The 17,700-nt window shown below is 36.3% G+C and overlaps 1 protein-coding gene across 3 annotated transcripts in view; it reads right to left on the bottom strand.

Moving 5' to 3' along the window:
* Positions 1-945: 945 nt before the first annotated feature.
* Positions 946-17,700, bottom strand: part of PAXIP1 (PAX interacting protein 1) — a 40,233-nt gene continuing 23,478 nt past the window's right edge. The window contains exons 7-21 of one of the 3 annotated variants that reach the window (XM_055805328.1): positions 16,307-17,021; positions 15,414-15,508; positions 14,320-14,415; positions 13,850-13,987; positions 12,353-12,474; positions 11,613-11,797; positions 11,440-11,483; positions 8,791-8,858; positions 8,304-8,406; positions 5,756-5,924; positions 4,086-4,186; positions 2,650-2,784; positions 2,491-2,566; positions 1,882-1,941; positions 946-1,433 (exon numbers count right to left, since the gene is read on the bottom strand). In XM_055805328.1, coding sequence (XP_055661303.1) covers positions 1,417-1,433; positions 1,882-1,941; positions 2,491-2,566; positions 2,650-2,784; positions 4,086-4,186; positions 5,756-5,924; positions 8,304-8,406; positions 8,791-8,858; positions 11,440-11,483; positions 11,613-11,797; positions 12,353-12,474; positions 13,850-13,987; positions 14,320-14,415; positions 15,414-15,508; positions 16,307-17,021 — 2,124 coding nt within the window. In that variant the 3' untranslated portion in view covers positions 946-1,416. Of the gene's footprint in view, positions 1,942-2,490; positions 2,567-2,649; positions 2,785-4,085; positions 4,187-5,755; positions 5,925-8,303; positions 8,407-8,790; positions 8,859-11,439; positions 11,484-11,612; positions 11,798-12,352; positions 12,475-13,849; positions 13,988-14,319; positions 14,416-15,413; positions 15,509-16,306; positions 17,022-17,700 lie in introns of all 3 variants that reach the window. The other 2 variants (XM_055805329.1, XM_055805327.1) reach the window with 2 other exon arrangements.

Genomic DNA, 17,700 nt, shown 5'->3' with positions numbered 1-17,700 from the left:
TTCATAATTTCTCTGTAGAAAGCTTTGCATGGGACAGGAAGAAACCGCATCAAGTTACGCCAGGAGAGGTTTAGATTAGATATTTAGGAAAAAAATTTTCACTGCAAGGGTGGTCACGTGTTGGAACAGGCTGCTCAAGGAGGTGGTGAATCACCATCCCTGGAGGTGTTTAAAAAATACTTTGATGCGGTGCTTAGGGACATGGTTTAGTGACTGGCTTGGCAGTCCTGGGTCAACGGTTGGACTTGATGAGCTCAATGGTCTTTTCCAACCTAAATGATCCCATAAGCTAAGAATAGCAGCTTACCTCAGTTTTGTAAAAGCTTCCCTGTGAAATGGTACTGCATAAAAATACAAAATCCTTGGGGATACAAAGTGTGATAAGCTACTGTTTAAAGTATTCTTTCATCTTGCATTTTGAATTGTTCTGTGATTGGTTCACCAGGTAGTATAATGTATTTGATGCCGTACAGACAAATGAGTATCTGCACTCCCCCACCAAAGTTCAATGGCTTGCTGATCAGAGAATAAATGCTTTCAGGACAGCCTTTTCATCTACTAGAATCTAAACTGACAAAAAATGGTAAAGTCACATTATTAGAACTGTGTGTGTACTAGGAAATACAACTGAATATAGAATTGGGAAATTGTTTTTTAATATTTATTTAGTAAAACTCACTATACAAACAAAAGTTATCACAACAGCGTAATAATGCAGGATTATAGTTTCTCCTTCCTTCGAGCTGCTTCTTTGTTTCAGTAAAAACATGTATATACATTTACAATGATTTCCCTTTAAAGCACTGGGATTTCATATATTAAAACATACCTGGTAAAATAAGCTTAAAATAATTTTACATTGCTTGGAAAAAGATTTGAGTAATTTACTCTTACCAGAGTGCGATTGTTGCACAGTATTCAAAAAAATGAACCACCACTAAAATATAGAGTAAAACATTTAAAAGTACATTTATTTAAAATGTGGGCAAAATATCAATATAAAAGAAAATAGAGTATAAGAAATAAAAATAAAGTACAAAACATTTTCATCTTCAACATCCATAATTTAATAGATAGCAAGCCCTTTTATTTTTACATCCAAATTACACGTTTGGCTGAAGTACCGTCATTTACGTTAAAATGTTTAAAAACGGGCTAATCATGATACCTGAAGTGGGCTCTTTTAAAATGGTAGTATAATACAAAACATAGTAAATTATGTTTCAGCATAATAAAATTACACATCCTAAAAAAGATGCAGTTTATTTATGCTTTCCTGCTTTACACTGCTCATCATCCCTAGGAAAACAGCTGGAAAACAGCATCCACAGGAAGTTTTAGTTGCTTTGTACAATGGCTGAACAGCTAGATTTAATGCTCCAAGGATTCCGAAGCAGTAAGGCATTTTACTATCCATCAAGTAAATTTATATGTATGCTTGTTAAGAAAGAAGAACTTCAAGAAGTGACTGCAAAATAGAAATTATATAAAAAACATGCATAAAGACACAGAACCCTTACTGGTCCCTTCACTTCATTTATCAAACAAGGTTTATAATCTTCTTCAGCAAAAAGGGATTTTCCTCACCTGCAAGTAAATCCTGAGAAGTATTATCCTTAGTGACAAGTGCTTTTTTCCTGTTGCTTAATACTCTACTACTATTACTTTTTGACAACCCTGACTCCCACCTCCCCGAAGTATTTCCTATCAAAAAGTAATTCCACTCTGAATTTAAGCTAGGTTTCTACGTGTTAAACTAGCCTCCTATCAAGTAAACATTACACATCCCAAAAAACCTAAATATCAGTTCCTAGTTAAGAAAAACTTCTAGCAAACCACACTTCCCTTAGCAGCAGACAGCCTTCACACAAAAAGGATATGATTCATAATCCAGTGTTTGAGTAAGTACTCCAGTCAGGACAAACTCAGCATTGTGGACATCTGGAAATATCGAAAACATGCACACAGTTTACACCCTACGAAGACATTCCTTCTCATTCTGTATGCACGTCAGGAGGGGCCATTCTGTACCCTCCTGCTCTTCACACAAAGGCATATGGGAGTATTGCCCCACCGCTATCAGGGCCCTATTATTAGCCATCACACACTTCACATCGCAAATACTTGGCTTCCTCGTGCATACCTTTGTTAACTTTTCACCTTAGCTGTTTTTACTTCAGTGTAAAACCCCAAATCTTTAAGTAACTTGATGAATACTGAGACAGTAATCCTGCCTCATGCAGGACTGAAGCCCCAAGTTCAAGCCTACCCTTCCAGAGATTTATGGTGACCTGGCTATAAAATACCTCTATCAGAAATACCTAGCAATCAGCTGGCTCAGATTTCTCCATGGTTTGCAGAACAGACCATATATTTCTCTATCGTTATTTGAAAGCTTCAAAAGATGTCTGTACTTGTAAAATAATAAGTAAAAAAATTTATCAGAATAACCACTACACTATACAAATTACATTGATAGTTTATACATACCTATGCCTCTTGCAAAATATTCTCGACATAAATGAAGGTCATTTTCACAGGAAATCAAGATTATCTCTGGCAAACTCTAAATGAAAGAAACGAATTGTAAGCTCAGAACAACACAGTAAGATATTACCAGTAAATTTTAAAAAGCAACACTCTACACACTTTATTCTGCTTATGCTCCATGAGTTTTCGAAAAGAAGGTTGTTTAGATAATACTTTTCCTCCAGCGCATTCCACAATAGCTTTCATGGTGGAAAGACTAGGACAAATTCCAGGTGTAATGTAAAAATATTTTCCCTACAAGACAAAAAAAAGAATATAAGAAAAAACGTTAGTTAACTGATTTCTGCAACGTGTTAAGTTTTATTATCACATAACTCTTCTCCGCATATTCAACCATGGGGCAGGCTTTGTAAGATGGTATTAGGTATCACAGCTTATGGCAACAAATTTACCAGCTTGTGAGTTGTCCATAATTACCACTGATGTCTTCTCTGGAGGGGAAAACCCACAATTTAGGTAACTTTGAATATCTTAGGTGTGCCTATTCAACACCTGTAAAATAACAACCAGGAAACCTTCAAATGCCCACTGGTTAAGCTAGCATTAAAACAAAAACCCAAACAAAACAAAAATAAAATAAAACCACTCCAAAAAATAAAAAAGGTAACTGCAGGTTGGCAAGACATATAAAAGCAACAATGCTCCTTGCTGCTTCAAGTACAGGGATGTCTCGAAGTGTTGCAAAAGAACTTTCAGCTTTTAATTAAGAGACAGTTTATTACTTTCTGATAAAAATTATCCTACTACTTGACCGAACCTGATACAGGTGATCAGATCACAAAGTAGATTATCTTTGTTTATCAGCTAGAAATAAAAAAAAACACCTGCTATTTAGACTGCAAAATGGAGTGAAATGTAGTATTTAGACTTAATAAATTTGAGACATCAATTCTTATTCATTACAGGTTGTAAAAATATCCTTTTTAGGTGGTTTGCCTCAATAAACAGTCTCAAATTCAGTTAGGCTTAAGAATCTCAAGCAACTTGGATCTTCAGATACCTCTCTGCAATATAATGGGATTTTAACCGGAGGCGTAAAAAACATCTTGCACCATCCTAACAAACAGCCTGGTGGTAAGCACAGTCTTCAAGGAGAATCAAACTGGAAATCCCTGAGGCTGAAGGGCAAACTCACCCTCAGACTTCCAATCTTACGGGCATGTGTTCTGACTACCAAGCTAGTGTAACAAAGAAAGGAGAAGAAAAGAAAAACAAAAAACCCATATCCCTTCTGTACATGGCTTTTTGCAAGCAACAGAGCTATGTTCTAAATTTTGTAAGGGAACACACACAGTCAAGTATACTGAGCATGTTTTGTTCACATCTACAGAAATCCACTCCCTCCCTCAGAGGGCTTAGATCCACCCCAATGATGCTTAGACAGGAAACAGGCATCCAGTAAAAAATAAAATTTTTAACAAATGCTTCACACTATATACTGGTCATTGCCCTCAGCTAGAAACCTGTGGTCCCAGTTCTGAAAAAAACGAGGCAGAAAAGCTTCAAGTACTTAAATGTCATTTTAAACTGCATACCTTGAACAGTGGAGCTACTTGTGCTCTCTTCAGAGACTCCTCTAAACTGAAGCAGAAAAGTACCTCAGCTTCAGCATCTCTGAGCACAAAGTTCTGCTCATCTGAAAAAGAAAGATTGACAACGTAACACGCAGCAGACAAAAACATCCACCTAACCCAGGATGTAATCTGATCAGAAAATGGTGGTGGTAGGGTGACTCTAAACCTACCAGTTTTAACATGATTATAATACCCCCTTTTTTTAGGCTTCTGACAGTGATGACCCACAATTACTTGAAGAATAAAACTACATGTGTATTTCATACTTGTATACCTAACGATAGCCACTGTCTTATAAAGTCCCTTTTTCTAACTTATTGGAGGAACTTGCAAATTTTTATTTGTTAATTCTCTGCAGGTAAAGGAGCAGAAGGATTAAGCTGAAGTTCAAACCCCTGTGACAACCTATGGAAGCCCAGAAAGTGTCTTCAATTCCTCATGCAGCTTTAACAGAGCAAGCTTTTCATCTGTCTCCCACGTCCTCTTATTCAACTGATTGTTCATTTTTTATTAGGGATAGAGTTTCAGTTTTAACTTTATCGTTCCACTAAAAGCTATGTCAAACATATTGCTAAAACAGACTTAATTCAAAACACCCAAGTCAAAGAAGAAAATATTCTACATGGAGAACAAATTGGTCTTTCAAAGGACAATTCCAACAATCTGCAAGAGATGGTGTTAAAGAGTCTTCTGTAAGAAATCCAGTAAGACAGTTTTTCTAAACAATTGCCATATTTTCCATCATTGTACTAGGTATGAAAGTGAAGGCAGACCACTAGCTACAAATCAACTAAATTTCAGTAGACAAGTGAAGTACTTCACGTACTAGATCAAAACCACCATCCTTCTAAATCCCCAGACTTTCTTTATCTTCTAATAGCTTTCAAATGGATTGATTTCTCAGTTCACTGATGCTGAACCAAGGCAGTTGCCTTCTTGAGATTTATAAAAATGTTTGCTGGGTTATTGGTTAATTATTTGCAGATTTAAGTCTCTATGACGGTTAGGCAGCAACATTATATAATGGCGCCTTACAAACAAGTCATATAAAAAGCATAAAACAATCATAAAAGAAATAAACGGCCTTTAAGAAGACTTAGATAAAATAATGCAACCATAAGTAAAAATCTACAAATGGCTACACAAGAAAGAAATACAATGCTTAACAACATCCAACTACTTAATCACTCTAAAGCAAACTTTTAAAATATATTTTTACTTCATTTCAGGAAAAGAAACTGTATTAAATCAAATGAAAACTAAATGAAACCAAATGTTCTCTTGAAAGAGAATTAAAAAAAAAAAACAAAAACAAAAAAAACCCACACAAAACTTCCCCATAATTTAGTCTTATGACAGCTTTATTTAACCGTACTAACATAATCCTCTAACAGAAGTGGAATACATACTAGCTGCTAATGTAATTGTTTAAAAACTCTGTGCATAATTCTTCAAGAGCTGTGACAAACTTGCAGAAGAATTAATAACTCCGCTTTCAAAAACTGAACTGTTTAGAAAACTGACAAGAAACGCTGAAGTCAGAAGTCAACACAACAAAGTATATTTAAATATGCTTGTCATGAACCTGAAGGGGGTTTTTTACTGTATAAATTGGTACTAGCTTAACTTACCAACAAACTTCTGGCATTTGAAACACTCTTCTAACCACTCCGGAGTTACGATGTGCTTGACTACAGAAATTGCTGTCAGGAATTTGACAGTTCGCGTCACTTTACTGGCAATTAGGTGGGTACATTTCTGGGCAGATTCTGCTACTTCACCTCCAAGGATATACAGTTTCTGAAAGTTGTAGAAAACACACATCAGAATGGAATAGTCCTTTAAAAATTGGATGAAAATAATGAAGAACCGTAACATCACCATAAAATAAAACTAAGTTCCTAATAAAACAGTAAACATAGGAGATTTCTGTATTACAGTCATTTCTTTACTAATAAAGCTGATTAATCTTGACAGAATTTACAGCCACCATGACGGAATTTACAGCCACCACAAAGGCATTTCCAGACATATATTTCATCTGGCAAGACTGAAAGCTACATTCTGCTTCTGCAGTTTTTCAGGTTTGGGTTGTGGTTTTTTAAGAAAGAAAATAACTGTTAAGATACAAATTAAAACCTTTAAGTGAAACACTATTAAATTTGAATAAGCAGAAAATGTAGTAATTCTTTTATGTGGAAGGTGTGGTATACACTGTAGCTACAGTAAACTCAATTTCTTAATTTTGCTAGTCTTTTCTTTGAAGAGAAAAGCACCTCGTGAAAAACATGTATTCTTTTCATACACTAGCTCCACATGTATTTTTGATGATACTGAGTAATCCCTTTCTCCTGGTTTAAACTACAACCCCAAACTAACTCATCACAGCTGCTATCTTGTCAGTTAAGATCCGAGTCATTATCCGAAGGGATTAGTAACACAACTGATCAACAGGTGAGGCATATCAAACTACCACAGATGTTTAGAGATAAGAGTGTTTCCTCTCATAAAACTTTAAAGAAGAAAAAAATATTTGGACAGCTTTATTAGTATCTATGCGTCATGAATTTCTGATTTTCTATGGCAAGTATTTCATACAAATAAATTAACAAAACACCAATATCTTTAAGTATAAATATTTAAGATACTAGGGTGATTTTATTACATCAGTCATCAGGAGTCACCCAAGCAAGAAGGCCTACTGGGTATATTAGAACCCTGAAAATCTCTGGCATCCCTCTGCACTCTACTGCTCTGATAATAACGAACAAGTAGGATAGAGAGGGACAATGTTTTAAGCTTTTCTTTACAGTGCTGGCTTACTTTGATGGTTTGCATAAAGACAATACACAAAAGTATTATGCAATGACACCAAACCTCTCTAGTAATTTATTTCCTTCAGGGCATGTATAAACACATAGTACACTTATACACCTACGAAAGGCAAAGGCTGTTATTTCCATAGTTAACACACATTCACCTCAAACACTGTGTATCTATGAATGCAGACCTTGCAAGATTTCCTTTCTGATGTTCAAAGAAACTTTTGGGCATACAGGAAAAAAAAAAAAAAAGACTACCCCTCCATCTCAAGAAGGTGAGAAGTAGCTAGAAACCTAAATTTGAAAGGTCTTGATGGTATCTTAGTTGCCAAGTTTAGATGGAACTTCACAAGCCTCGAGGCTGAAGTTCATTTTTTGTATTTGTGAGCCATAGCTGTTACCAAAACAGATTCTCCATATAATTAACACAGTGCCAACTCGACAGAAAATGAGGAATTGAGGCTGGAATTGTATGGGATCTACTAAAAAATATCTTATGCTCCAAAATATTTACTATGAAGTTTCAAATGCAAACACTGCAGGGGGAAAAAATCCTCCAAAGCCCAACTACTTTAGAAACAACTATAGGTATAATAAAGGTATTAGATATTTTTGAGCACACCAAAGCAATGCATATTTCTAAGAAATGTAGTGGACTCAAACTAGGCTTCACTTTTCACTACTGAAGCAGGCATCAGTAGCAGCATCTTTCCATGCACTACTGAGGTCAGCAGTTAAAAAACCCTCTGCTTCAAACCTCAGCCAAAAAGTGAAAAATAACATAAATGAAAAGTTCTGTCGGAAAAAACATTTAGTCATTATTATGGTTCGAAGAATTTTTGGATTTTTACGCCATTAAAAGAAGGTTAAAAATTAAGAGTGAAGTTTTGGGGCAATTTTATTTGGGAACAAAACAAAATCTCTATGGGAACTTATTATCTCACATCTGCCATAAGCTTTGCCGTCAGTTTTCTTTGAAGCGTTTGGCATTACACATAACAACTACACTAGAGGAATCTTGGCTCTTATCCACTACAACCATCACTACTTTTCTGACCTAAACTTGGTCATGCCGTTTGCTGATTTAAAACCAAATGTAGAAGGTTTCTTAATTTTCAAAACAACCACATGGAAAGAAAAACCAAGTAGCACAGAAGTATAAAGTTAACTAAAGCAGAACAGTTACCACATAAAGCTCACTTCATGTAAATCTACACTCTAGCCCCAGCCCCAGTAAGTATACATTTGTATCCACTAGATGTCTGCTAACAAGCCTTAGCTAGCAAAAATTCAACATGAAGAAAAAAAGTTATCAGGTGTTTCAGTGTAGTTCACAAGACAAAAGGATGAAAGTCACCTTAATGTACTGCTGAACTTGCATAGGCTCAAATCCTGTGAAGAGCACCACTGGTGTCAGTTCTGGGGTGAGTTTTTTAGTAGGTGGTGGTAGGTCTTCAATCCTAGGAAATACATGAAATACAGCAGGATGTGAAGTTTGGGGCCAGAGTATTATTATGTTAAAACTAGACAAGCACACTCTTGCTACTTCTACCAATGGAAGCACTCAGATGAACAAGAATTAGGCAGGATCAATCTTCTGAAGAAAAAAATTACTGTGTTGAGAAGAGGACATATTCTCCCATTTCTCTTCTCTCCCAATTCTCTTACTACTTCACTCTAGTTATTATTTTATTCTTGCCAGTTGAGTAGCTGGTAACATGCAAAAAACATTGATAGTTATTTCAATTAGCAGGGCTCAGGATGGAACCAGACTGATGACCAGCTGACACTTATGTGGAAAAGTAAATTAAGGACTACTAGCACCGATTGCTTGCTATTCTTACCTTGCTCTTTTAGAAGATGGCTGAAGACTGGATTCATTTTGCTTTGGTTTCAAAGGCAATCTCACACCCTGAAATTAAACCATCTACATGTTTATATTTGAATTGAGCAGGGAAACCAACTTCTATTCTGAAAGAGAAAAACTATACAACAGTATTCTGAGAACATATTAAAGAGAATCAAACACAAACCAAAAAGACATGTTACTGAACATGTACTGATGCACCTGTTGCTTACACAACTGACTTGAGCAAAGCTTGAGCAGTAACTAAAGCTTCTCCACAAAGTATGTAACCATTTAAGTGTACACCAAATAAAACAGTGTGGGACTTTTTTTTTTCCTTTAAAGATGATAAATCATCAATAGAAAACCCAAAGAATTAAATGACTGAAAAACCTGTCCATTTATTAAATACATGAAGACTACTACTCGGTGTTTAAATATCAACAGAAAATACTGGCACCTGCATTCTAAACATTCAGGTTCCCCAACTACATAAACAGAAGCTCCAGTGTATGCTCAGGTACTCCCTGGTCAGACTCTCCTGCCTCCCCAGCCATGACAGCATTTGCCCGGGGGTACAGAAATGGAGCTTTTAGGTTCTCCTTGGCCTGGGAAAGTTGAAACCACAGCTCTCAAGTCGCAGGAGTGTGTGACTTCTATTCCTTTTTAACCTTCAAATCTACACCTGCAATTTAATGAGGAATGCTACAGGCAAATGACCAGAAAGACAGGCAGCATTATTCCAGCCTTGCGGCAAGGGTGGCCCTTTGGGAGGAACAGGCCGCCGGGGTTTGCTCCCTATGCTCAGGAACACGCATTTTTATGCTAGACAGTCACTAGTAGGAGCATCTGAAAAGAAAAGTGCACACACTTGCTTTTTGATAGACATTTCAACTATGCAAACGGAAAAGGTAGACTGTATCAACACCATCTGACAGCCAGCTGTCCTTAAGAGGACCCCATACTTTAAATCCCCAGACAAACAGAAAAGCCTACTGTGAAAGCAGTGAAGTACTGGTCTGAAACTCCTACACGCCCTGCATTTTCTACTACCAAATCATATTCTTCATATGTGGGCATCCTGCAGGGAGCTGGACAAGATCATGCCCAGAAGTCTCTTTTGATCTAAGTTACAAGATTCTCACATCACATGGCCACGAAGGGTCCCCACAGAGTAAATACAGAAAGGGAGGTGCTAAATTAGGCTTCTGATCCCTAAGTTCCCACCCATTTCCTACAGAACACAGGACATGGACCACCACCTGCTCTGGTGAAATCACACGAAGGCGGCACATGCCCAATTTGAAGATGAGCTCAACTGCAGTATGGATGCAAAGGGTGGTGGTAACAAGTCCAAAACTGAGTTGGTTAAAAAAATATTTAAAGTAATAATAGTGCATACTGATTCTCCTCAAGGATTTTTTTATTTTGCCACTAGTAGAATCCATCCTTCTCCAGGAAAACATGAAGTACACAAATTTTTAAAAGCATTTAATTTTCTAAAGCTAGTTTCCTACAGGTCCACAAACAACTCCACACGGGTCTATAAGAAGAAGGAAATTTCAAACTTCTGGCCAGGGATACAGAAGTGGCTATTTCTAAAGCTGAAAGGTATTAAAAATAGTGCTCAGATCCCATTTTAAAGTATTAGTACAAACTAAGTTATGACAGTTACTAAGCTCCTCTATTCTGAAGAGTATACAAAACAACTGAGATAAGTGATCCAGAACACAAAAGGTGTGGCAAAACATTTTTGTGCAATGTAAAATGTTACCTGACAGTCACCTGTTGTACAAATGAACTGAAAGCTTAGTAGCTTAAACTGGGATTTACCTACGTCAAGACAGACGCTGTGAAAACAGTTACCAAGTATAAATCTGAAAACAGGAGATACAAATATTTTTTTTTTACATTACAATACAAAAACTGAAACAGTTTTCTGCATGTTCAGAACAAAGAAACAGTTCAGAAGATGTTGCATTTTCCACCTCACTTCTTACATCTGGCTCCTGTTTTGCATGTTTCATAAAATACATTACAAAAATTGAATGTTTTCTATCTTTTTTAAGGTACATTCTTCTTTGTTCACTTACACTGCTGTTATTTCCAAGGCTATCACCTACACTTTCTAAAGCATGAAATATTTTTAAATTACAAAATATATGGATTATATGCCCGTGGTTTTAGTTCTTAGAATATTTCAAAGAGATTTTATAAAGTAGTTCCACCCTTAATTTACATTGTCTATCCTATTCAAAATTTAGCCAATAGTCTATCAAAATTCTTACTGATTTTGGGTGTTCTGCCTTAAAAACCCTTATGTGGCCTGATTTTCAGATAGGTACTGACTCAAATACTAAGCCCTTTCTAAAGGTCTGATGTAAAAATTAAGGAATAACTCGCCCAAAATGTCTCAAAAGTAACTTAATTTTGTACATTGCACTCCAGTTTCTTAGTTCTGCAAAACCTTATTCCTCAGATTTCTCAAAATAAAATAGATACAGAAATATAATAAAACATTAGTAGGAAGTACAGCCAGGAGGTTCGGTATGGGTCTGTGTAAGCCCCCCTGTCATGTTGCTCACACTAAAAACACTAAAGAGCAATTTTACAAAACCAGCTGTATATATACAGTAATTCCACATACCATTAGAAGTTCTGGTGATACCTTTAATGGGACTCTCCAAGCATCTAGGAATTTAAGAACAAAACAAAAATTAAACCATTGCAGTGTTATTTATAACAGAAAAACACATGCTTTTATTAAGCAGGTGCATATATGCATGCTAGAGAACACAGGGTTTTGTGACTGAAACTTACCCAGAAGGTTTAGAACTAGATGTTGACTAGGAGAAAGCGGATCCTGAAGACTGAATACCGTATACCGACTGTGCTGTATCTGCCGTAAAGCTTCAAAATTTCCTAGCAGTATGTCACAGAGCCATTGCGCATTTACACATGGTATTCTCCACTCTTTAGCTTTCTCATACTTCAAGCCACTGGGTCTTATTGTTCAGAAATGAAGAAAAATAAAATTACATTCTGATAAAATAGGTAAAATTGCAATTTCTAATAATAAACCTAAAATACCAGTATTTCTTTGTTGGCCTACTATCTGTTGTAACTGTGACAGAGTAGATACTCTGAAAAAATACTTTTGTTCTAGGTGCCAGAACAAGTCAGTTAGGGTAGAATTTCTGCCCCAAACGGAATCCAATTAGACCTGGATTTAACTTAATTTTCCCATGTCAAACTTTAACAATTATTAAAAAGAAAGGTATTTTACTTATAGATTATGTAACTAACAGTCAGCATCGCTTACAAAATATTTTAAAATAGTAAATTTTTTTTTTGCCTGGGTCCAGAAGGCCAAATTCATTGCGTAACAGTATGCACTAACTTAGTTCAAGGAACAACATCACTAAGTTCTGCTATCTAATTGCAGAATTTATTAAAATTAACATTCTCATAACGAGGTGAAACTAGCACCTCACGGTAAGGAAAACACTAACCGGCAATAGGCTACAAGAATGTGAATACTGCAGAAATAAACCACTTACTCTTTACAGATGAGAACGGTATTGCTGCGACAGAGATAGCCTGTGTATTTGGCACCTGCTAGGTAGGCCATCAGTTTCAGGTCATCTCTGTCACTATCAACAAATCCTGTCACAGAGATTATCTACAGATAGAAAGAGGCAGTTACAAATAACGGAACATCAATAGTTACTTACAAAATGCTCCTGTTGAAAATCTTTTACCATTACTAATCGTTTTACATTACAATGAAATACAGAGTACCGTAACTATGGCATATAGGCACTTAATTAAAACATGGCTTGTGGGATACATGAAGTACAATCTAAAACTAATTCGTTTATACATAAAAAAGTGAGGTTTCTAGCACTAGTTCTGCAGGAAGAATCATCTTCATTCTGCAGGAAGAATCATCTTCATTCTGATGGTCAGCTTTTTCTCATTTACAAAGACTATTATGAAATAGCTCACACCTAATTTTCTTCTCGTACATCTCACCTCTTTCTCCTGCTGCTGTTTATATTCAGGGAGACACAGAAATGCTCACACTTACTTTGCCCTTCTCTGCTTTTAAAAATCTTTTTAATGCTCTGCTCTACTCTGCCATGAAGCCAAATAAACCATGCCAGCCGATTATTGGTGGTGAACTGTAATTCCACTTCTTCCATTCTTATCCTTAGTTTTGCCAGGTTGCCACTCTCTCTTTTTATTTAGGAAAAAGCAACAGCAATTCTGTTGTTGATAATAAGCTACATTTATTACGTTACATATTACATTTACTACCAACCCCTGTGCTCACAGGCATATTGTTGTATTCTAATTTTCCCAAACCTGTATTTCTTTTTATGTCTTTTAGAACAGGCTAGCAGCAAGGCCATCATCCTGTATGTCTGTATTCAGCGAAAAGAAACACGATGTGTAGCATACTTTGGCATCTTGTTTCATATTGCACAGTGTTACTTCAAGATGCATCTGATTCAACTCTGCACGTTTCCCTTTCCACCCCACAAAATTCAGCTTGCCCAGTGCTCCTCACTGCATGGGCTGCTTGTAACTGCAACCTCCTATTCTCTGATTAACAATACGAGCTTCCTTTTTTTATATTTGCTGGGTATTGACCGAGAAAAAGAAACCCCTCAAAAAATCCCCTCAAAACATTGGGTTATGGTAAAGGAAGCAGAGACTGTTAGATGTGCTGTTAGTAAAAAAACGACACAGCTTGGATTCCTGCCGTCTTGCTATGTACAACTCATAGAAACTGAGATGCAAACATTACAAGAGGCTCATTCCCAAACAAGGTGTTACTCCTCAGCACTCAGAACTCAGTAAGACTTGCAAAGCACTCATAATCACCCAGCAGCCTGCACCACATCAACACAGGACCTTAAGATTAACAGCAGCTTTTCTTCCAAGACGAAAGAAATGCCTATTATGCTTCGAGTAACCACTTTCTAGCTACATTTTAATGTTGCTCTTGTAAGAAAGCAAGCATTCCTTAGAAGTAAGCTTTTTCATCTTACATGTTGAGAGCATGGCTTTCCTCCTGGTGGAAATGCCACTGGAAAATGAAGGGCTCGATGAGGTGGTACCATTTTCTTCTTCTTCAAGATTGAGTTGAGCCAATGTGCTGTAATGCATCTCTTCCTTTCTCTTAAAGCCTATGAATACAGGCATAAAAACAGCTTTTAAAAAGCAAAATACATCTTCATTTTATTTTAAACTTTTTCTACAACACAAAGCTTCAATTTTAATAATTTTTCTCTTTCTTTTCAGTATCCTCCTTCTCACAGCATCTTTCTCAGTGCTCTCCGGAATAAATCCATGACATGCATTATGAAAATTTGTTATACCATAAACCACAAATCATAAAAAAGCACGTAATGAAAGACTGTAATTTTATACTTGCAATCTAACCATTAAGTACATACTGAAAAGCCCTACCTTTCCAGTAATGAAAGCATGCATGAATAGACGATACTGGTTTGCATACCTGAGCATACATGTTACTGACTTGGCTTTCACAAAGAAGATGTGTACATCTGCTTGTTAGGGTAGGGTCCACTGTCCCACCATGTGCTTGAATGATCTGATAAAGACAACAAACCCACAACTTCTAATATATGCAACGATTTTTAAATTACCCTAAGAAATAAACAGTCTGAAATGAAAGTCTACTCTTTAGGACACTGCCACCATCAGCACCATTTCACTGAAGAGTTACCCCCCCAAAAAAAGGCTTGTTATCTACCTTAAGAACATTTTGGAAAAGAATTAAAAAAAAAAAAAAAAAAAAAAGAAAAAAGAGAAAACAAAATTAAATATGCACCTTCTCACTGAGCTACCAAAAAAATAATCTATATTTTAGAATCAATTAAAAAACCAAATAAATATATATAAACAAAAATAACCCTTCTCACGTTTTTTATTGTTGCAGTATAACTATTAAACAATTCTTCATGAACTACTCAATTCTATCTCAGCAATAAACACAAGTGCTGTTAAAAATGTCAACAGCTTACTTGATTATGCAAAATTGTAGGGAAAATTCAACTATAAAATCCATCAGAAGTTTCTGAAGAACATCAAAGTCCTCTCATTTAGGAAAGGATACAATCAGATTTTTCTGAAAAATAGAAGTTGGCAAAAAACAGAAACACTCTATTCTTCCATCTTATTCACTCAGGTGGATACCTCACAGGCTACTAAATGCCAAAATTATATGCAAAAAAAGAGTCTTTTTATACAATCAAGTTAAAGATAGATAGCAATGCTATATTACATTTGCTGTACTACAGCTGCCTGATTAAAAGCATAATAGTTGGGAAATAGTTAAGGCTATAACTTATTTAGCTAATGTTCTCACTGAAGACCTAATTGAACCAGGCTGCAGATCTAAAGCATTTTTATTACTTTTTCTGGTCAGCTGCAGCTGAATCATGTTTTTTTAGGTTGTAACACACATTACACAAAAGGATGCCTAAAGAAAAGCAAATAGTGCTGAAATACTTCCAAAGATTTCTTCTAGAATTTAGTTACTATGACATTACATTATCATAGTTGTTTAAAAATACAGCAGAATCTTACCCGTTTCCAGGTTGCTAACAGCTGTTTGTCAGACATCTGTTCTGGGTAATCAGCAATTGCAAAGACACAGCCCAGTAGGAAATAGTCTTCTGGAACTGGAATAGTTTGGCACATAAAAGAACAAAAAATTAAATACTTACAAGTCTGAAGAGTTCATCATCATCAACATTTGCTACACTAACCTTTTCTATTACCACATTATAAACGTCATTCAATTTTCAAGTAAATCTTTCTTGGAAAAAGTAGGATCCAAAATTTCAAAGCTGACAGCCCACACCTAAAGGCACAGTTCAGCCCAGGATGGTTTTGTTCTGGGTGGTTTTTATCCTGAGGAAGGGGGGCTAAAGGGGCACCAAAAGGAAAACAAACAACTATTTTATACAGATCAGCAATTAATAGTCAAAACAATCAAAAGCTTTCAGTTCTACTAGCACGGACAGAATTCAAAGGTATGACAGCTTTCTATCTGATACTGAATCCTCATTAATTTACTAGTACTTTCATTATTTAAGCTGTCTTTCCAGTTGCTATGCTGTTTGAAAGCTTCCCCATTCCCCTCTTCCAAAGTTAAAAAACCCCTTATGGTATGCACAGACTATCACTGTTCTCACAGTATAATTTATATGCTAGGGGCATAAAGTATATATTTGAAAAGAGAATGTTCTCAGTGCTCTCATGCTTTTCAGATTTCTGGATCATCCTTGGTTATAATTGAAATCTGTTTGTCTAAAAATTAGTGGAAGAGGTCCTGCGCCATGAATGGCATTTCTAAGTCTTACAATCCCATACTTACATACAAAGTAAACAGAGCATTACTTTTTTTATATTCTAAACCACATTATATCATGTCATTAGCCACTTTTTTCCAGAATCAGAAGGCAATAATTACTAACTCTCCGCTGCTGGATCGTGTCCAAAAAGTGGCTGCTGTTGCAGTTGTTGCTGTTGCTGCTGGTGGTGTTGTGGCTGCTGGGCTGCAACTTGATGCTGTAGTGTTTGAGATGTCTGAGTTAAGTGCTGTGTTGCCTGATTCTGCATTTGTTGTTGCTGATGCTGTTGGTGTAATCGCTGCAAGTGCTGCTGCTGCATTTGCTGCTGCTGATGTTGCAGCTGCTGATGTTGCAGCTGTTGTTGCAGATTCTGTTGCTGTAGCTGCTGCAACTGTTGCTGCTGTAGCTGCTGCTGCTGCAACTGATGAAGTTGCTGTTGCAAAGCATGCTGCTGTTGGAACTGGAGCTGTTGCTGAGGTCGATGTAGCTGCTGTTGAGCATGTAACTGCTGCTGGGGAAACTGAAGCTGCTGCTGTGTGAACTGGTGCTGCTGATGAACTTGCTGTTGCGAAAACTGATGAGGCTGTTGCTGTTGGAAAGACTGCTGGGAAATCTGGGGCTGTTGCTGCTGCTGCTGTTGTAGCTGCATAAGTTGTTGAGGTTGAAGGTGTAAAAGAGGATGGTGCTGTTGCTGCTGTGCTTGATGTGACTGCTGTAATAAATGTGTCTCTGGTGTTAGTTTCACTTGACTAAACAGCACCACATTTGGATGTCCCTGTTGGCTATGATTTACTTGTTGTTCTAAACTTTTTGTAGGTGCTGAAAGTGATTGTAATATCTAGAAAACAAAGATTAGTTTTGTGACCTTTTTGTTGTCATTCAGTTTTTAAAATATTAAAGAACTACTGGGCAAATACAGTTTTCAAAAGAAGAGAACCCTATGCTTAAATATATTGTGAGCTAAACAAAAATCTTTAAATTACTAGCAAAATGAAAAGTGGACTGACACGTAGAAGTGCATGGAGCTACAGATGGCTCCTAATATAAGGCAATGCATGTTTTAGCAAAATTTAAGATTAAAACCCACCCTTGTATTACTGATGATATCTCCAATAGCATTATGACTATTAACACTATAGTAATAATGACATTGATCAACTCAATCAACTGTAAATATGTATTTTACAATTCTGATGGCCTGTTACATTAAATTTAGTTCCATAGCCTTAATTAACTTAAAAACTGCTAATAAAGTCTCTACTAATTAGTGCTGTTTGAAACATGGGAACCTAGCCAACCCATACTTAATAATAATAGATTTTAGGTTTATACAGAATGCTGAAGTAACGTGGAGTTTAATTCATTTTTAGGTATGTAACTCACTGTTAAGGGAAGAATCATTTCACGCTAAGGAGGCACAAGTTAGCAAGTGTGTTTTTAAAGCATCAGAAAAGGGAAAATTAGGCAATCTCCTAATAATCAGCATGAGCTCTACATATTTATTAGAACATTTTAAT

Source organism: Falco peregrinus, chromosome 5 (genome assembly GCF_023634155.1).
Source record: "Falco peregrinus isolate bFalPer1 chromosome 5, bFalPer1.pri, whole genome shotgun sequence".
In the NCBI taxonomy this organism is placed as follows: Eukaryota; Metazoa; Chordata; class Aves; order Falconiformes; family Falconidae; genus Falco; species Falco peregrinus.
The sequence above is the reverse complement of the archived record's forward strand: the minus strand, read 5'-3'. Positions and strand labels throughout refer to the sequence as shown.